Below are 21489 nucleotides of genomic sequence, written 5' to 3' on the forward strand. Positions count from 1 at the left end.
CTCTCTCATTTTTTAATAAATAGTAGCTAGTATATGTATTTTTAAAGTTTTTCACTGTTCTGCACTTTGCCCATAACAATAGATCTTGAAGATTGCTTCACATCAGTACATAGAGTACCTAATGTGCCATTTTTTAACACTAAGAAGGTCTTAAACTTCATGCTTTTGATAAATGTTTTATTTGGGAGCATGTAAAAAAACCACACTAAACAACAAATGCAGTGTGGGCTAAGAATAGAATGTGAATTTTGTCTCCTTGCTGTTATTCCCCATAATTTAGGGTTTTGTAACTAAAGTAACAAGATAGCTTTGTTTTGGGGGAGCATTATATGAATGAATAAAGATACCCTGTCCAGGAAGTGTCTTCCCCAATGACTGACGGTTATCGCCCACCCCTTGAGAAAGTGCAGTGGGTACCATCTTGAAGAATTGATAACAAAACCAGGACTTTACATTTTGAGAGGACGTCCAATTACTAGGCATTTTGCTTGAGGTGTTTGTTGCCAAAGAGTTGGCAGTTGTCTGATTGCTACAGAAGAGATGAGGTTTACTTGTCTTATAGACAGACAGCAAAGCATTAATAGAAGAGGCAGATGTTAGAGTACTGTTCCATGGAACACCACTGTTAGTTCTCCAGGCCTTCTCAACAAGCCATCACTTTGCCAGTGTGGGGTGGTGGGATGGGGGTGGTGGTGAATTTATGAAGACACACTGGCCTTTCACTACCCTTCCTGCTGTGCCTAAAACTGTTCACTGCTCTTCTCCTTCGCTGGCCAATGGTAAATACCGTGTTTGCCTGAAAATAAGACATCCTTCGAAAATAAGACCTAGCACATGGAAAGATAAGACATCCCTTGAAAATAAGACCTCGTGCAACTTTGGGAGAAAAAATTAATATAAGACACTGTCTTATTTTCGGGGAAACAGGGTAGCTTAGACATTCAGGATCTTTGTAGCAGCATGAGCTATCATGGATCAGAGCAAAGATTCAAAAGGTTGCCTGGGTGGAGCTGGGGGGCAGGGTCATCTCCATGTCTGAGGAGAGCCACCGCCCCTTGCTGGCTGCTTCAGGTCCCAACTCTCCCCAAGGACCCTCACACAGGGATCTCTCTTCCCTGTGTTGTCCAGAAAGCAAGGAGAGAGGCACAGTGGTGGCAAGTTCTTGAGTTAGTTCCGTCTTTGTAGATCTCCTCTGATGTTGTTATTATCAGAAACTGCTACTGAAAATGCAGAGTCTTGACATCTTGAGGATTTTTCTAGACACGTGGTTGGCCAACTGCGGCTCTTGAGCCACATTTGGCTCTTTGGCCCCTTGAGTGTGGCTCTTCCACAAAATACCATGGCCTGGGCTAGTCTATTTTGAAGAAGTAGTGTTAGAAGAAGTTTAAGTTTAAAAAAATTTGGCTCTCAAAAGAAATTTCAATCGTTGTACTGTTGATATTTGGCTCTGTTGACTAATGAGTTTTCAGACCACTGACCTAGACTATTATGTGGGCATATGCAGAAATCTCCCCATCTTAAAACAAACTGTAGCTAATTATACATTTTGTTTAAAATTTCCCCTATCTTACAAAAAATAAAATAAAATAAAAAAATCTTCTCTCCAGCCTGTTTAGCCTTGAGCTACTGCCCTGGCTGTCTTCTATCCTCTGCTCAACTCCTTGGAGAGTCATCTAAAGTCACTGCCTCAATGTTTTCATAGTCTGCTCTTGTCTCAAGCCTGTCACTTGGGTTCTGAATTTCATTGCCTCCACTGAAACATCTCTCTAGGTCCGGCACACTCTCTAAGTGACCTCCTCTAAACTTTCACTTAGAAGTATGACCACTTCTAGAATAAGACAACACTCATCACACCATCACACCTGGAACTCTCTTCCCTTGGCTTCTGAGGCCCCACATTGCCCTAGCTGTCCTCTGTCTCCACATGTGCTTCTCTGGTCCTTTCTTGCCTTACGCAGGAGACGGTCTAGTCCCCTGTTCTTCTGAATTCTCCCATGCTGTTGGTGAGCAGATCCATTCCCCCAGGCTACACTCTCATCTCTGCACTCCCAGATCTTGCCTCTCTCCCACAAGTCCAGATGGAGATGCTGTAGCTGCCTCACACTCCTCAGCTGCCTCCTGCTTGTTGCCTCATTCCTTTGGCTTCCCTGCATCCCCATTGGCTTGTTTCAGGCCACCATCGTCACCGACCTGGACAACAACTTTCTAACTGGGTTTTTTCCAGTCCCTTCTCAAAGCTGCATCAAGAATACTTTTCCTAAACCTCATTATGCTACTTCTATGCTTAATACCCTTCAATATCTCCCCGGTGTATAAGTCTTAACATTGTCAATATGGCAACAAGATAATTAAATCTTGGTCCCTACAAGCCTCTCTGGATTCATCTTTCATTCACTCTTCGCTTCTGCTGTACAGTTCTACTGAAGGACTTGTGCATTTCCAGGCCCCTTCACTTAACAGCTGTGTCACCCCGGCATATTAGTTGACCTCCTGGATCTTAGTTCCCACATCTACAAAATTAGGATAGTAAGTGCTGCCTCATTGGTTGTGGCAAGGGATTGAGATAATTACTGTGCAGTGCTTAGGGTAATATCTGGTACAGAACACGTGATTGATAAATATCAACTGTTATTAAAGCTTTCCACTGGCACTGCACGTGCCTGCTCACATCTGTGTGTCTGTCTCCCACCAGGCTCTTAGTCCCTCAAATACAAGGATAGGGTCTGCTTCTCTTCATTAGCCCCTATGGCCTCAGTAATCATTTGTTGACTTGGTCAAACTGAATCAAATGGACCCTGCTCTTACTTCCACCATCTCTGTCTATAAATACAGCCAGCTATTAAGACCCAAATAGCCCTTTTCTCTTCCTGGGCTGCATCATGCCGTTCAGTAGACCACCTGCCATATTCTTTCAGTGTCAAGCCAATCAGGAGGTCCCTCTTTGTCATTTGAAGCATCTTGGGTTTATATTTGGCAAGTCAGCTGTGGTTACATCCATATTTCATTATAAACAGTTTTAATGAGAATTTGCTCCAGACATAAGAAATCTTGTTTCCCATTGCCATTACTGGGTATTGGTTAACAGTATGCACTTCAGAGGCAAACTGAGGCTTAAGTTTGTGAACCTGAAGAACTAAAAGAGCTCCTGGAGGCTAACTAGGCTCAAATTATAAAAAAACAAAAACAAAAATCAAAACAAAACAAAAAAAAAACACAGGAATCTAGTAGCCATTTTTTGCACTGGGGCCTCCCACAAAAGCTGCACTTCGGAGAGAAGCCTCTGCATTAAAATGTCTGCCTCTGCACTCAACTGTCTTTCTGCCTACACTGTGTTCCTACCATCTGAGCCAGACCTTATAAAGGAGTTCCTGGCGGCCCATGTCAAAGGACTGAGGCTTTCCCCAGCCAATCGGAGCTGCACAACTCTGACCAATCAGAGCAGCTCTATTCTGACCAATCAGGACAGTGCTTTTGGACCAATCAAACCAAGGATTGATTTAGCATCCTCATTTGCATGACAATGAACTAATCAGGGACCAGAAACCAGAGGTGGGGACTTCTGTCTATATAAAATTAGCATTGTATTAGGGAGCACACTTTTCAGGGAAGACTACAGAAACCCATTTCCGTGATTGGAGCAGAGCTGCAGAGCTGAAGAGGCTCCAGGACGTGGGGCAGCCTCAGAGCTCTGCTCTATTGCTCTTGAGCTGTTTGCACTAAATAAACTTTCCTTCTTCACCCCAAATTGGGGTTCCTCTTATCTTTGGAATTGGTGCCAATGACCATGGGTTGACAGGTTCAAATCCAGACTCATCACCAGTTGTTTGGTTTTGGTCAAGTTAACTAACTTCTAATGCCTCTGTTTTCTAGTGGGTGGAGTAGAGTATGGTGGGTAAGAGCACTGAGTGTTATGAAAAGACAGATTTTTTAGATGAACTTTGCATCCTTAGGCAAGTTGGTTACCTCTCTGTTCCTTAGGGACCACATGTATAAAATAAGAATAAAACAAACAAACAAATAAACAAACAAAAAACACAATGTGCATTGCAGGGGTTTTGTCAGGTCTGATAAGACAATGCAAGTCTGGTAGGTGTTCAACATGGATCCCAATTCATGTCCAGAACTCGGGAAAGGTTAGTTTTGCTGTTTGTGTTAACAGTATTGCAGTTGCTATTGCTATTGACACTGTCACTACTACCACAACTCCCACTGGGTCCATTTTACTGCCTGCAGCCCTGCATCAGATGCCAGTGCCAGGCCATAAAAGCAGTCACCACTGACAAACTTAGGAAGTAGATTGTTGGGGACACCAGCAAATTCACCTCACTCCATTTCTGGGAGACATGGCTATTCTCTAGGAACATCAGAAAAAATACAGCCAAATGTCTCTCCACCACGCCTTCCAACGTTGCCCTGTAGGCCTCCCTCAGTGTCCAGGGAAGAGTTAAGCCTTATTGTTTGTTTCCAAGAGGAAGCCACATACAGATGATCTGATCTCGTTAAGAAACAGGCGTCAACTTGAACACGGCTGAGATTGCATCTCAAACCCATCAGCTGGTGAAAAGGGAGCTTGGATCACAAGGCCTGAGCAAAATATTGAAAATGAGATTACCAAGAATGGTGTTTATTGAAGGGTCAGAGTCATGAAAGCAGAATAAACCCAACAATTGGAGTGAAAATAGAAAGTAATTGATCAAGACTATGCAGAATTTAAGACTTAAGAAAAAGAGGCAAAGAAAAGCTCTAAGTACCCAGATGAAGAAAAACCACACATAGGAATATCAAAGAGTTTTTCATGAACTCAGGGGGAATATTAATTAAGATGCTGTAAGTTGATTTAGATAAAATAAGGATGAATTCAAAGCCATATATATGTGCAGATATATACATATTCATGTCTCTGTATATGTGGGTGTGCGCAGCTATCTCTGGAATATAAAGAGCTGGGAGAACAATTCTGCTGTTCTGAATTCTCCTGTTGAAAAGAACTGAAACTTTGCTATTAAGGGACATTTCTGCATAATTTTAGCACAGCAGTGCCATGAATATTCTCCAATAAAGACTTTTTTCAATTTCCAGACCAATGGGAAGTGACTGAAGTTTTAGATGACTATCTAATTATTTCCCAACATATTTAATTTTGTGTAAAGGAGGGGAAATATATGCCCACATTTATGTCTTTCCATGCATATATATACAAAGTTTGACTTCCGGGTAAGTAGTGTAGTCTAATTCAAATACTCATTCCAGAATTCACATATCAGTGAGTCAGAATGGTCACCTTGGGAAGCAATATCATGATTCTAGTGATTTTTGCAATCACTGAGAGTTCTTTAGAAATGTTTATATCTTTAAACTAGAAGTCCCTCAGCCCAGCCTGCACCCTCGCTTAGTCCGGGAGCCGGGGGGGGGGGGGGGGGGGGGGGGGGGAGGGAGGGGAGAGGGGGAGGGAGAGGGAGAGGAGAAAGAGTGGGTTGGGGAGGTTGGTGTTCCACTGATGGCTGATGCCCATTCTTTAGTGCTGCCTCGCTGTCTCGGAGGCAGTAGAGGCTCCTGCCACCACCACTGCAGTCGCCATCCGTGAGCCCAAGGCCAGCTGTGAGCCTGGCTTCTGGCTCAGTGGCTCTTCCCCTGTGGGAGCACGCTGACTACCAGGGGCCAGCTCCTGTACTGAGCATCTGCCTCCTGGTGGTCAATGTGCATCCTAGTGACAGGTCGTTCCGCATATTAGTCAATTTGCATATTAGCCTTTTATTATATAGGATTCTCTACATTGATAATTACAAGTCATGAGAAAAGCATTTATTTAATCAAATACATTTTTGAGCATCTACCAGGCATTATGCTAGATAGCAAGTCATCAGTCCAACATAGGTTAGTTCTAAAAGGGCAGATATTATTATTTTATTGACTCAAAGCAACATTACCAAGTATATTCATGCATGGTATTTGTTAGACTTGATTGTTTCCAAAACTCAGATCTACCTTCAAAGATTCAAGGTATGATACTACTAAGGGTATTCAAAATAAGTAGTCATTTTTAGCAATGAGCAATTCCTAAATAGAAATTCTGTAAGATGTTTGGGCAATGGCTGGATAATTGTTTAGCTTCTCAGAGAAACTACCTTTTTGGGAGAGGAATCACTTCAATGGCAACATTTTAATATTTTAAAAAATTATGCACTTTATATGTTATTTCAATAGAGGTGCATGTGTGTGCGTGTGTGTATGTGTGTGTATTCCATTTTTTAGCATGTATGTTTAATCTCAAAATATTTTTTATTAGTGTACTAGTGAGTTTCCCAAGTAGCCTGCTCATAAGCTTGTGAGCTGATGAGATGCCTACTAATCTGTCTGCTGCAATATTCTCCCATTTTCCAGAATCCTAGGGAATCGGGTGGCTGAACTGGAGAAAAAATTAAGAACTCTGGAAGTTTCTGGTTTGTGGAGTCTTCCAGGTAAGCAGTACATTATAAAACTTGTTTTTCTTTTCTTTTCTTTCTTTTTTTTTAAAAAAAAGGAAGTGCTCTCATAATTTGCAAAGAAGATTCTACCTTTTCAATGTCCTTGTATTCTAAGATAAGTGCTGAGAAATCTACAAGCGCTTGAAACTTAGAAACCATCATTTTGGAGGGAAATCAGTAAAGTACAATGCATATGCAGGTTCTCATCTACATAACTATGAAGTTTCGCTAACATAAATCTGAAACAGTCTCTCCATGTGGCTATACGTTTTTTGTAAACTTTGTGAATAGAGTAAATTGCTTCATTTTTGTCACCATAGGTGTCTTATAAAGATTTGTTCAATTTAATCATAAACCCTAAAAGTGAAAATAAGAAAAAAACAAATATTCTAACCCTCATGCACTTTACCAACCTCCTTATCCTCTCTTCGCCCATCCCATTTTTAACGTAGCTTGAAGATCAAAATTTCCTGTGGGGATTTTTTTTTCGAAGTTGTACACAGTATTAACTGTCTGTATTTATTCTGCTTGTCTTGGTAGCAAAACCCCTTCATTGGCCTCAGTCAGCTCTTCCCCCTTTTCCTTTATACATCCCAGAAACTTGTACTTACCATTTTCCATCGCCTCCTCTGTCCCTAGAAGCCACGTTGTACATATATTTTTAGTTACTTAACCTTTCTACACAAGCTAGTTTCCTCTACCCTTGATTCCTATCTGTTGCTTCCCTATAACGTCCGGGGAATGAACATTGCCACAGGGATACGAACAACAGCATGTTTGTTAATGTAAATCTGAATTGCTGCCTTAGGTCGCCTGGAAGTGTGTTTCATAAATTGGAATTTTGAGCAGCGATTCCTTGAACTTGATGTCAAAAGACCTAACAAAACTAATTAGTGGCGAGTGCCATCCTGGGGATTTGAATGATCCATTTTGCACAAGAACCTTTTGAAGCGGTTAAAACCTTATCTTCTTTGAAGGCCCTTTCTTTTATTGCATTGAATTTCAACACAGCCGGGCACATTTGTCGTTTATTTGTGCAGTCAGATTGCTATTTCTGTGCTTGTACTCAAGTTTGGATTTCCCACCCCCTCTTCAAATGACTTAGTGAAATTTCACAATGTTTTATTTCTACAACTTATGTAAAAAGCTGTGAGTTGAATAACAATGAATGCTGAGGATTTTTCTCTTTCTGGTGATGTTTGGTCTAGGTTCGAATGGCTATTGTGTGATAACAATTGTCTCTTTCCTTCCTTTTGCTGCCTAAAGGCCTGAGCTACAACGTTTCAGTAGGATTTGGGAGTACGTTCCATTCGACATTTCTGTGTTTGTGGCTAATATCATTAGTGCATAAGTATCTGCCCCGCATGTAAATAAATAGAAATGCATTCTCTATGTATGCTTGCACTTCCCTGATTAGCACAGTCCATTGAAATGGAGAATTTAATTAACACAAAGCAAATATTAAATGGTGAAATTAGCTTTGAGGAACCCCGCTGAATGGATTTTATGCTATGGCCATGTTAGTTCTCATCTCTGGCTTCCACATAGATACAAAGTGGGAGGGCGGGGAAAAGAATGGCCATTTCCCAGTGGAACAGCATGGCCCTGGCACAGCGATGAAGGATGTTACAAGGAAGCAGCACCTTATGATCCTTCTCAAAGCCGTGTGAGAGTAAGGGGTGGGCCTTTTCCAGCATAAATCAGACCAGTCCCTCTGCCTGCTCATTGTGTTATGGCACCATTGGTTTATGACTCTAATTATGAAACAAAAAGCAGTATGTTCTTTCTCCCTCCTCTTCCTTCTCCTCCTGGTCATTCTCTTCTTTTTTCCTACCTTTTCATCCTTCCTCTTCCTTCTCCTCTTCTTTCTCTTCCTCTTTCTTTCCCCAAGTGGGAGCCAAATCATGATGTTTCAGCCAGAAGGAGGGAACTGAGTCTCAATGGTTTCAGAGAGTTGCTAGCTCTCTTATTCACCATTGTCTTGAAATTATCAGGGTTTCCTCCAGTAAATCAGCCCTTCAATCTGTTGATACCTTTTTGGGCATCAATTTGTGAGTTTAGTTCTGTACCAGCCATTCTAGAGATGCCCCTCACCTGCTCCAAGAACCCACAGTCCCATTACAGATGCAAGAGGGATGTACATCAAGAAGTGAGAAGAAAGAGGGAAATGGCATATAATTCAGTGCTTTAGGTAAAGATGTTGGTGTATGAGGTGTCACTGAATACTAGCCCTGGAAGGACAGTGGAGAGCAAAATGTTCAAAGATGACCAATACTAAGATACATGGTGTATATACACCACACCCATTCCCATGGTAGTGGCAGACATTGCTAATCAATATCATTGCTCTTCTTTGATGATCTCACGTGTGGCCCTCAGAACAGCCTTCCACTGTTGGTTTTCCAGGAAGCCACCTTTGGTCAGAGTTGACATGTGAGAAAAAACATTTTCCTCTTTCCTGTGCTAGTCTAATCCCCTCATTTTAGGTAAGGAAGGTTTCTTAAGGAACACAGAAAGTTAGATGATACATGAGACCACAGTAGCCGGTGTTAGAACCCAGGTGTTCAGCTCATCATTTCATATGCCACCTGTCCTAGGAAATACAATTCAGAGAAGAGACCATGGGTAGTTCAGATGAGGAATGGTTCACAAAGCAAGTTGGATTGGAGAAGAGAAAGTCAAAAGTCAGGACAGTCTCTTTTGAGACACCAAAGACAAGCGGTGAAAGAGCCAACCACTTGTTGCTACAAGGCAGAATTACTGTAGGGCATGGAACATGCTGTGATGTTTCTTTGACTCTCTTCTCCTTCCTTCTCCACTCTCTCAGTCAACCGTATGTAGCTCTTGATGTTAGAGTGAGGGCAAACTTGTGATCTTGCTTTGAAGTAGACAAGTCTGACAAATGTCACAGCCTGTGGAGGAGTCATCTGGATAGCAAAGCATATTCCACACTGTGTATCCCATCTCTGAGATGTGGAAAAGGTATGGGTTATTGTGAGGAAGCCAGAGTGTGGGTTGGCCCTATTGACTACACCCCTCCAGAAGGAATGACCATCTGCCCTCCCAGCCCCTTCCTGGAAGCCTCATTCTCCCAGCTCTGTGCTGGCCTCTGTGTGGAGAATGGTGCTTGGGGAGCTCAGAAAGGAGGTGCCCTGTGTGTGTTAATACTCTAGAAAGAGACACGATAAGCCAGAACAAATATGGCAAGAATTGAGCCTGGCTCTTGGAGTTTTTCATTTAATTCTTTCTTCTCCACGTTAAGCATCAGCTTAACGTGGAGAAGTTCTTGGTCAATTTTAGAGAAGGAGATGAGGGATGTTGTGTTAGAAGGAATCAGGGAGGCTTCCAGAAGTCCAAACGCCAGTTCAATGGAACCTTCTCCAGTAGTTGTGGTTTGACTCTAGTTGGTGGGTTCCTTGCCCACTCCTCATCCTTCAGTCCTACAAACCAAAGGGAAACTGCAACAGCAGGCCATCAGATTAGAGCTCACTGTAGTTAATATAGATGGAATCTGGACTGAGTTAGGAACCACAGAACCAGATTCTCCTAAGAAAGATCTTTGAATCTGTCTTCACTGCTGTGGCAGCATCATTTTCTGTCCACACCTTTTGTGTCTGTGTTCAAGGTGCTCACTTTCAAAGTCAGACTTCCTTGCTCCTCCCTCCATAGCTAACCTTGAGAATAGAGTTGTGATGGTTTCCCTTTCCTCCTCCTCTCTGCTTCAAATTTTCTCTGTCCACTTAGGGAGTTCATACAAATCGATCCAAGGTTGCAGCTGGTCTGGGACTATATGTTCTAAGTGAAAGTTTACTAGTGGCTATGGTAATTTGAAGAACCTGATACTGCCTGACTTATGACAGAGTTATTTTTCAATCTTAATGACCAAATCAAATTAAATCAGATAGAGTGTCTATGACAGTGCTATGGAAGTGCCTTCTAAAGTAATAATTTGAATAGGTGGCATTTACCCAGTGCTGACTGAATGCCTACGAGCTTGATGTGAATTACAATAATTCATCAAAACCACCTAGTGAGGTGGGTGCTATTATTTGCCCTTATTTAACAGATGAGGGTTCTGTGGCTCAAAGAACAGAAGTTGCACAGCTAGCAAGTGATATAGTCCAGATCACAAATACTGTAGGGCGGTTCCAAAGCAAGGTGATGCTGTTGTTATTGTTATTAACTCACTCTGATCAGTGTCACTCAGTTTTCAGCTAACATATAGGTGTTTGTGGGCATCTATGCCCTGAGCAGACTCTCAGGACTCATAGACAGCTATTCCTTGTCCTCACATGAGAGAAAGCACCTGCTCTCCATTGCCCTTCCCAGTGTTACCTATGACTGAAGAAGGTGCCTTATTAAAGGCCAGTCCACCATAGGGGCAGGGTTGAAAGCAGCAGCAACTCCATTGAGGACTAATATGTCCATTTTCCCCTTCTCCACGACAGGGGGAAAGGACACCATAATGTTCAGTGACGCCACTCTCCCCACCACTCAGAGGTCCAGGTCCCCACTGCTGAAGTTCGCCGAGAAGCACCCTGAGGACCAAGTGAACCCCAAGGACGGTAAGCACACCTCGACTTCTTGGTCCTTGCTTGGCCTGTGTCTGGGACAGAAGAGAGCTCAGTGGACCTCAGTCCCGTCCATCTTTGTGGCACTGCTGGGTCATTTCTTATGTTTCTTTCTTATCCTTTCTTGTTACTCCCATGGGTTCATCTTGTTTGGAGTTTCCAGCCAAAAAAAAAATGCAGGCTCTGCACTCTCTGGATGGTGGCACAGAGGGTAAGAGTGAGGGCTCAGTGTGTTGAACAGCTTGGATTTCTATTCCAGTCTCACGTTGTATTGGCTGTGGGCTAGTAAGTTCAGCCTCAGTCTTCCTACATATAAGTGCCAACCTCAGGGAAATCTTGGCACATTGCCTGGCACATGGTAGGTGACCTGGGAATCAGTTGCATGGAGAAAAAATTGTATCTACCTCCAGGCACACTTTCTGGAGGCAGGGTGTTCTGAAGGGGACCATTTAGGGTGCCAGAGGAATCAGCAGGTATGAGGGTAGATCTCTTCCCATGTGGCAGCCTTGTTTCTGTCCTTCACATCAACTATCCTTCACAGCTTTCTAAGTTTGGCCTGTCTTCTTCCTCCATTTCCAGTGTGGTTGCCAGCTTCCAAAATGGCCCCGCTTGATCTGCTGGTATTTATGACCTACGGTGGTCCTCTCTTGCACTGTGTCAGGTTTGAACTGTATTGTACAGAATACAGTAGAAGTGATAGTATGTAACTCCCCAGGCTAGGTCATAAAAGACATTTAGTGTTTGCCTTGCTCTCTCTCTCTGTTTGGATTATTCACTCTGGAGAAAGCTGGCTGCTATGTCAGGAGGGTACTCAAGCAGCCCTTTATGCTAGTCACGTGGTGTGGAGCTGAAGCCACCAGCATCAGCCATGTGAGAAGCCACCCTGGAGGCAGTTTCTCCAGGCCTCGTCAAGCCTTCAGATGACAACATTTGGCATTCAACCCTATTAAAAGCCATTAGCTAGAACCACCCAGATAAACTTCTCCCAGGCTCCTGAGACTTAAGCTGCTAAGTTTTGAAGTAATTTGTTACACAGCAGTACCTGACTAATACACCTTGCATGCGGTGTCAAGATCCTTTCATGAACATCTACATTTCCTCTCTATCTTCTCTTGCTCAGAACCATGCCTTTGGCCATCACCTCTATGAAAATACTCTCAAAATTGTCCCCACACCCAGGTCCCTTTACAGAGTTACAGTCCCACGTTTCCCAAAGCTCAATCTTTCCCACCGAAATACTCCCTGGACTCCTCAAGTTTGACACCCCCAACTCTTCCTGCCTCCTCCCTTTGTTGTTTCCCTCTCAGCAGCTCTCCAGGCTTGAAACCTTAGAGCCATCATTGACCACTGTCAACTTTCCTTCCCAGTCCACTCCTAGTATTTAGCCATACCTTTCTTCAGAGTTTCTGTACCTCCATTCCTACCACCTTAGGCCCACTTTACCTCCTCGGCAGCGCTTCCATCCTAGGTTTCCTGCCTCCCAGACTCTCTTGTCTTCATCCCATCTTCATCCTGCTGCTTTAACATGAAGCCTCTGGAGCACTGATTTCCATCCTGCTCGCACCCTTCCCAGAACTCTCAAGTGGCTCTCAGCTATCTTCCACTTAAAGTCACAGCTCTGCAACCTGGCCTGGCCTGCCTTTCTAATCGTACTTAGGTTTCTCTGATATGAAAACTGTGCTTCCATCAAACTGTACTAACCAGCTGAACCAGTCAGCTATTTGTATAACAAACTACCCTGAAAGCAGCAACTGTGTTTTATTGATTACAAGTCTTCGGGGCAGATGAGCTCCACAAGCTCACGCACACATCTGGACAGCTGTGTTTTGAAGCCTGTGCTAATCACTCATCCTAGTGCCAGGACAGTAAGAATAGGAGCTAGGACAGGCCTGGGATTTCAAGAGTGGTCCCCCATGCACATGCAGAGAGAACGCCTGGATAGAGCCCCTCACCTGGGTGGGTCACACAACTGGCCAGAAGGCAAGGTTGGGTCTTTTTCCAGCCCAGCAGCACGTGGCTATTTGCAAGGCTGGTCTGAAACATAGTGTGGCCTGCTGTGCAGTCCGGAAGATGTCTTAGCTGGTAGCCATTCCCTACAAGCATCTGATATCCACATGGAGAGCGAAGCCCTCTGTCTGCTCTGGGCTGCTGAGCCCCCAGGGGGACCCGGGCTGCTACACTGAAAGGGAGCCTGAGGCTGGCTTGATTTTCACCAGGAAGGCATATGTAATGGCCTGATTCACAATGATCGCTTCCCGGGTTTCATCATTAGCTCTCATTGTTCCAGCCGGGCCTGCACCAGCACGGTGGAACAAGGAAGCATTTATGTCGCGGCTGTCATGTCTGGGATGGCCTCCTCATCACTGCAGCATCTCTGATTAATTCCAGCTGAAAGCAGCTCCCGCTCGGAGGACAAAGCCCATCAGAGACCGGTTAACAAAAGAAGACAAATGTCCCCATTGGGCCAATGGAGCGGGTGTGGAGCACATTTTTAGGGACCTAGCAATCTTTCCTTCAAAGAGCTACTGTTTCTTCATTTATTTATTTTTTTTTTGAGGAAATATATTTCTCTTTCCACACTATTTGTGTCATAATGCATTTGTATCCGTTGACTGCCTCGTCATTATTAATATGTGTATTGTTACTAATAAGTATTAATGACCCTAATTCTGTTGGCTAAAACAGCACAGAATAATTACTATTATTTATAATAATATTTTCCTACTCTGGACCAGTTCAGAAATCTCTCTTGTATGAAAATGGCAATGCTATGCCTCTGTTCTCACTGGGAAGATGGAATTCCCACAACTTCAGCATTAACATCCCAGAATCACAGAATGAAAGGAAGATTTTGTTCCCACGGCAAGTAGCCAAGGTCCTTGTTTTGGCTCAACAGTTGTGACATTTTCAGCAAATTTTCTTTGTCAGTGGCTTGAGTATATTTTTTATGTACCTGTTGGAAAAACAAAGGGAAGGAGTGTTTTGGTAAATCTGTTGCAGACCCATAAGCCACTCCTGGAGCTGGCCCATGTATATTAAGGTCCTGAGGTTCTGAAAAGCTAGCCTTTCTCAGAAAACAATCCCCAATAGAACCAAAGGATAGGATTTCTGCCTTGTCCATCCACTTCTGCAGCTGCGTTTCAACCTCTGATGATGACCACAGTGCTGTTCCCCTCCCCAGACCCAAGAATCAAAGTTTAAAAGTTCTCCCTGCTCATCTCAGAGGCTTGCCATTTTCAAAAGGATTCACACAGTTGATTCTGAGCAGACTGTCACCTAAAGAAATGGCACAAGGCAAAGTGCCAGCGACCAAAAGTCCCCTGCGGTAATTTAGACCCCCCTCACTTAGATGTAAATTAAGGCTGAGGAGATGAACCTGACCCATGGTATAAACACTGCAAATGGTGTAGGGGTAGGGTTCTCACTGGTAAGGTTAATTAATTTTTTCAGGGCCATTAGAATTATACTGTTAAGTGTCCTGGAAGAAGTAACATCATAAGAGTGATTTCCAGGAGTTTATTCACCTCAAGCTGGTGGGAAGTGTGGCTGCAGAAAAGACTAACTATTACTCCTCCAGGATAAGGCTTCTCACTCTGTTCTGGAAACTTGCTCATTTTGACTCGGTATTTCCCATGTCCCCTGCACAAGCCACTATAAAATTTTTTATTTGTTAGTGTGAAAATTATGTAATTGCTTCCCTGGGCTACCTGAATGTTTATGTGAGTTAGAAATCTTTCTCTTTTTACCCCCTGAAAATGCATTTTAAGAATTTTTCAGGTAGCAACAATTGGGAACAAACACTATAAATTTGAGGATTGCTTTATTAATGTATAATGTTTCAATCAATATGCTAATATATCCACTGATTCACGAGTATATGTCCATAGATTCAAACATTTAACCAGCTATTTATTGAACCTCTATATAGAACAATGGCAAAGTTAAAAAATTAACCAGGTAAGATTTGATAACTCAGGTGGGTTTTATAAGTTAACTATACATGGATAATCAATCATCCAATGGTAATAAAAAGTACTATGTTCTCTTGGAGTCCAGAAACAACCTTGTGGGGATTAGGACATTGGGGGGATGACTTCTGACCAGATTTAATCAGATGGACTTCATGGAGGAGGTGGCCATCTGGATACATACAGGAGTGATGGTCATGAAAGCATAGACCCCCTAAGTAGAGGTGCAGTGGGTAGAGCTGGGATGATGTGAAGGTTCCATGTAGCTGGAGCCTAGGGTTATAAGGAGAGTTGAGATTCAGCCAGAAAGGTCAATAGATGTTGGGTCACTGAAGGCCTTGAATCTCAGACTAATGGCCTGGGTTTTGTCCTGTGGCTGTGGCAGGCTGGAGTTTTGACAGCTGGGAAAGGCGTGGTCAGGTTTGAGTTTTAAGCTCACAATATTTGTCAAACTGCAATGTGCACCCAGATTGCTTGGGATTTTGTTAAAATGCAGATTCTGAACCAGTGGGTCTGGGGTGGGGCCTGAGAGCTTGCATTTGAACAAGCTCCCAGCTGATGCACCACAGCCGGGCCAGGGACCCCATGTAGAGTCGCAAAGCTTTAGGGAAGGCCCCTCTCCCAACAGGTTGGATTAGAGCAGGGGACTAGAAGCAAAGGAACCCATAAGGAACTAACCTAATTATCCTGGCTGAACAGATTGGACTTTCTTTTAAATCAAGGCTTGCTTTAGTCACTCATTTATACTGTGAGTTTCATTGTAAGTATAAGTAATGGTCTCATTTTCAGGTACAGTACTTACTGAGGTCATTGAGTTCTCAGGAGAATGATAGTTATCCATGACTAAGTACACGCTTTAGAAAGTGCAATGTGGATGGGTTGAATTTCTGTCCCTGGGACTTTTTCTCAAAAAGGCTGAAGAGAAAGAAAACAGCTTCTTTTGAAGGTGAGGAGCAAATGTGTATCAGAAGGACTAGACAGGTATGGGGTGTGAAGACGGCGGTCACACCTCCCTGGCTGAGACCCACAATTGTCTTCCCCAGTGATGCCACCCTGTTTGGCTCTCATAGCCACCACTCTATCCACAGTCATCTCTTCCTTCACTGTGCCCCACCCTTCTTCACCTTAGTGACTTCATTTCAGTCTTATGGTCCATTTGATCTCACCAACATTTCATTTCTTCTAAAATTTCTCAGAGTATTTTTCCAAGGGTTCAGCCATTTTTAAGTTTCTTAAAACTTTAAAGTAGCTAAATACTATTTAGTTACTATTTTAAGTAACTAAATGCTAAAAAAAATAAATAAATAAATAAATAAATCCAGCTTTTAAATTAAATAACTAGAAGCTCAAAGCACATTCCATTATTTATTTTTCAATAATGGTTGACATTTAATATTTTTTTATATTAGTTTTACATGTATAGCATAGTAGCTAGATAATCGTGTAATTTACAAAGTAATCCCCTCAGTATTCTAAGTACCTACCTGGCACCATACATAATTATTAGAATAATGGTGTATCACATGAATTGATTTGCAGATATTAAACCAACCTTGTATGTCAGGAATAAATCTCATTTGATTATGGTGTATGATCTTTTTAATTTATTGCTAAATTCGGTTTGCTAATATTTTATTGAGGATTTTAGTATCTGTCCATCAGGGATATGGGCCTATAATTTTCTTTCTTTGTAGTGTCTTCATCTAATTTTGGAACCAAGATAATACTGGCCTCATAAAAATGAGGTTGGGAGTCTTCTCTTGAATTTTTGGAATAATTTGAGAAGGATAGGTGTTAGTTCTTCTTTGAATGTTTGATAAAATTCATCTGTGAAAGCATCTGTCCAGGACTTGGGTTTGTTGGGAGTTTTTTTATTACTGCTTTGATTTTTATTGCTTGTAATCAGTCTGTTTAGATTTTGTTTCTTTTTTATTCAGTCTTGGAATAGTGTATGTTTCTAGGTATTTATCCATTTCTTTCAGATTGTCCAATTTGTTGGCATATAATTGTTAGTAGTATTTTCTCATAATCTTTTATATTTCTATGGTATCAGTTGTCACTTCTCTTCCATTTCTTTTTTTAGTTATTTAGATCCTCTCTCTCTTTTTTTTTTTTTCTTAATGAGTGTGGGTAAAGATTTATCAATCTTATTTATCTTTTCAAGGAATCATCTTTTGGTTTCATTGATCTTTGTGATTGTTGTGGGGTTTGTTTGTTTTTTACTCTATTTCAACTGTTTCTATTCTTAAGAAATATCTTTATGTATTATATTAAAACTAGAGGCCTAGGCATAAAATTTGTGCACAGTGTGTGTGTGTGTGTGTGTGTGTGTGTGTGTGTGTCCCTCAGCCCAGTCTGCACCCTCTCCAATCTGGGACATCCCTTTCACAATCCAGGACTGCTGACTTCTAACTGCTTGCCTGCATGCCTGCCTGATTGCTTCTAACTGCTTCTGCCTGCCAGCCTGATCACTCCTAACCACTCTCCTGCCACCCTGATTGACACCTAATTGCTCCCCTGTTGGCCCAATTGCCCTAACTTTCCTCCCCTGCCAGCCTGGTTGTCCCCTAACCACCCCTGTCAGCCTGGTTGCCCCCAACTGCCTTTCTCTGCAGGCCTGGTCCTTCCCAACTGCTCTCACTGCTGGCGTGGGCCCCCCAACTGCCCTCCCCTGCAGGCCTGGTTCCCCCCACTCAATTGCCCTTCCCTGCAGGTCTGGTCCCCTCCCCCCAACTGCCCTTCTTTGCAGGCCTGGCCTGCCCCCTCTAACTGTCCTCCCCTGCTAGCCTGATTGCACACAACTACCTTTCCTTGCCAGCCATCTTGTGGTGGCCATCTTGTGTCCACATGGGGGCAGCCACCTTGACCACATGGGGGCAGCCATCTTGTGTGTTGGATTGATAGTCAATTTGCATATTACTCTTTTATTAGATAGGATGCAAACGGATCACACACATAATAATATTAGTACATGTTGCAGAAATTCTAAGCCATATTTTAATTCAAATGTTTTAAAATACATTATTTTTTAGATTATATCTATTTAGATTTATGCACACTTATTTTTTATTTTTTTATTGATTTATTTCTTTATCAGAGAGTAAGGGAGAAGGAAAAAGAGCTAGAAACATCAATGATGAGAGAGAATCATTAATTGGCTGCCTCCTGCACACCCTCTACTGGGGATTGAGCCCGCCACCCAGGCATGTGCCCTTGGCCAGAATCAAACCTGAGACCCTTCAGTCCACAGGCTGACACTCTATCCACTGAGCCAAGCAGGCCAGGGCAAGATTTATGCACTTTTAAATATGCAACATTTCTAAATTATATAAATAATCCTCAAAAATTTAAATAATTCTTAAAAAGTCACCATATACCTATTATCTCCCTGTACAGACACAAACTAGAACATACAGTATGATTTCAGTATTTGAAGTTCAAAGACCAGGCAAAACTCATCCTTGGCATCTGACGTATGATAGTGGTTGCTGTTGGCAAGAGAAAAGTGATTAGAAAAGACACATAGATGTGAGAGAAACACACAATTGGTTGCTTCACACATGCATCCTGACCAGGGGGGCAGGGATCAAACCTGCAACCCAGGTATGTGTCTTTGACTGTAATTGAACCTGCCACCCTCAGTCGAAGGTTCCGAAGCTCTATCCAATGAGCCAAACTGACTAGAGGGGGTTTTTTTTGTTTTTTGTTTGTTTGTTTTTTAACATTCTTGAATGCTTAGAATGTTCCAAGCACTGTGAACAAGTCAGGTGAAATCCCTGCATATATTCTGGAATAAGGTAAATGTGTAAAATGCTGAGCACCAAGCCTAGCACAGAAAAGCACCTACTAAGCGTGAGCTTGTATAATCCCCTTTAGAAAGGGAGGAAGCTAGATGGTACGGGCAGACTGAAAGGCAGCGCAGAATGGACAGAAGGACGCTATAGGCCAGCGAACTGTGGGAAATGAGGCTGCAGGGCGGAGCAGGGCAGACCAGGTAGGACCCTGGGAAGGACCTACTTGAAAGGAATCAAAATGTCTCCTAAAACTCACAAGACGCCAGCTGATGGTTTTAACAGGAAAATGCATGCTCAGACAGGTCTACTTCCTTCTAACCCTCCGATAGTTCACCCTCGGTTCTCCGGTGTTCCAGCCTGAAGCGCACCTGCATACATTTTAGGCCTGGTGGCGGTGGGATTCGACTCTGGTTCCATTGGGGGGACCAGGAAGTGCTCCCAGGCCCCCCGCCCCTGGAGGCACCCACCCAGCAGCGAGCCTCTTCCATATGTTTCATCCCTGTGTGTCCCCTGGGCTAAGAAAACCTCACTTCTGGGAACCCAAAAGCTCGCTCCCCAGCTGCTTCCCAGTCACGCAGTGCCCCCTTTGCTTGTTAGATTGGGAAGGGACCTCGGAGAGTCCTGCCTCATTTTGTTCTGGCAGAAGGAGGCCAGACAGGTCCTTGGGTCACCAAGCCAGTGAGTAGGAAAATGGGAGCCTGACACCGGCTCTTGGGGACCCTCCTCTCTCCTGTCTCCACCCAGATGCAGGTGGAGAATTTCTGTTGTGCAGAGAAGGGGGTTTAGGGGCAGGTTAGCTGGGGACAGGGAGCTTGAAGCTGCCTTTGCATATAATGGTTTTATTTAAAATGGAGGAAACTTCAGCGTCTACATCAAAGACTGCGGGGCTGATGGAGAATGCACTTCTGTGCCCCCCAAGGCAGACAGAATCCCTTTTCCCTTCTAAAGAGCATAAAACCTTTGTCCTCGAATAATTTAAGGGGCCAGGGCTAGAGAGTGACACGGGAGGTAGGGAGGGTCTGGGCAGGATGGGTTACGAAATGGCCCTGGTGCTCCCCTTCTCTGCCTCAGTGACACAGTCATCATCACCCAAGTGCCTGCTGCTTTCTCTTTGAACTTGGGCCCAGTGTCCCCCTTCAGCAAGGGGAGTGGGGGGTCCAGGAGCACCACTGTCTGTCTCCGAGGCCCCATGCAAGTGGGAGGAGGTGGGGAGAGCTCGGGAGGGAGTGAGGGCTGCCTTCCAGCCAGAGGCTTGATGCTGTCCTCGCTCTGTTCCAGGGGAGGCTCAGACGCAAGAGCAAGACGGAGATGAAAGCTGTGCGGCTGCCGAGGTGCTGACAGCGCCGGAGGACGCCGGGCGGGCGGCTGTCAGCTCCCCAGCAAATCAGAGCCACGGGCCCGGACGCCAGCACTTTCATCCTTCATCACCCTCGTTACCTGCGGTGGAGGAAGAAGGCCACAGGCTTGGGAGGGAGGCCACGAAACTGACAGGGGAGCAGGCATCTGCAGAACCGGTGGGGCTCAGGGGAGAGGGTCCCCTGGAGGGACTGTCCCAGCCGGGCCTGCCTTCGGAGCAGCAGCAGCTGTCCAGGTCTTGCCAGGACCCCTTGGCATCCAGCCAGACAGCAGCCGAAGAAGCACCCACTGGGGAAGATGGCCAGGAGCCACCAGAGGATGGAGGTGCCAGGAGCACCGTGCAAACATGAAGGGCGGCGGGACGTGGCCTGAGGACACCTGGGTGGCACCGGGGACTGGAAAGGATGCACTGCTAGAACAGCTCTGCAAAGCTGCTTTCCCCCAGAACCCCTCTAGTCTGCCGGCGAGCAGAGACACCGCTCCTGCCGCAAACTGTGAAGGTCCCGGTGACGGTGATACCAGCGCCCTGTGGTTTATTAAATGCGGGTCCTCACACATCTCGGTGTCATCTCTCCTGCCGAGGATGCGCCGCTGCAAACAGGGCCATTGTGGCCGCCATATGGCTGGTTCCCGGCATCCCTCCTTGTGTCAGCATTTGGTGTCATCAGAGATGTGTTTTTTATTAGCGTTTCATGTCCATCAAAATTATGGGAGGGCTTCCCACCGATGGGGCTTTTAATCAGATCTCCGTCTTCGTCATGGCGAGACGGCTGGAGAGGAAGGTGTCGCTGAGCATCTTGGGTCCTGAGGGCCCGCCGCTCCCCGCATCCTGGCAGCCCCCTCTCCCCCAAGACCTCCCATCGGGGGTGTTCTTGGCATCCTGCCCGCAGCGGGCTCTGTCCTGGCCCTCACTGGCAGGCGGAAGGGGCTTAAGCAGGCCCAGAAGGTGGGGCTTCGGGTCTGGCATCCGCAGCCCCTGCAGAGACCTGCTTGCTGGCTGCTGGAGCCCCGTGGTCCAGCCGGTAATTCTGCAGGATTAATCGACTGCACTGAAGGCCGGGTGAGGCAGAAGAGGGGCACTCCAGGGTGTTTTCTATGTTTTGTTTCTGATGTGAGATGAGAGCTGGAACCTCCAAATGCTGTCTCTCTCATTCAACCGGACCTAGGGCCATGTGGGATTGGGGGCAGGATAGAGCTGCTTAGGGCCCAGTCAGTTTCCCGCCCCACCTGGAACCTCAAACCCATCCCTTCTCCAACAGAATGTGAAGGCTGCCTCCTCCATGCCCCCAGGAACAGGCATGTTAAAGACAAGACACTGAGCTCGTGACCCTAGAGT

At 44.5% G+C, this 21489-nt stretch overlaps 1 protein-coding gene across 4 annotated transcripts in view; it reads left to right on the top strand.

Moving 5' to 3' along the window:
* The window catches only part of CCDC149 (coiled-coil domain containing 149), a 100841-nt gene extending 80193 nt beyond the window's left edge, over positions 1–20648 (top strand). For 2 of the 4 annotated variants that reach the window (XM_045573637.1, XM_036419339.2), the window contains 4 exons: positions 6382–6458; positions 7731–7763; positions 10913–11029; positions 20076–20648. In XM_045573637.1, the coding sequence (XP_045429593.1) occupies positions 6382–6458; positions 7731–7763; positions 10913–11029; positions 20076–20503 (655 nt within the window). In that variant the 3' untranslated portion in view covers positions 20504–20648. Of the gene's footprint in view, positions 1–6381; positions 6459–7730; positions 7764–10912; positions 11030–13307; positions 13615–20075 lie in introns of those variants that run through there. The other 2 variants (XM_036419378.2, XM_036419359.2) reach the window with 2 other exon arrangements.
* The last annotated feature ends 841 nt before the right edge of the window (positions 20649–21489 follow it).

The sequence above is a fragment of the Pipistrellus kuhlii genome, unplaced genomic scaffold (genome assembly GCF_014108245.1).
Source record: "Pipistrellus kuhlii isolate mPipKuh1 unplaced genomic scaffold, mPipKuh1.p scaffold_m20_p_1, whole genome shotgun sequence".
Classification (NCBI taxonomy): domain Eukaryota; kingdom Metazoa; phylum Chordata; class Mammalia; order Chiroptera; family Vespertilionidae; genus Pipistrellus; species Pipistrellus kuhlii.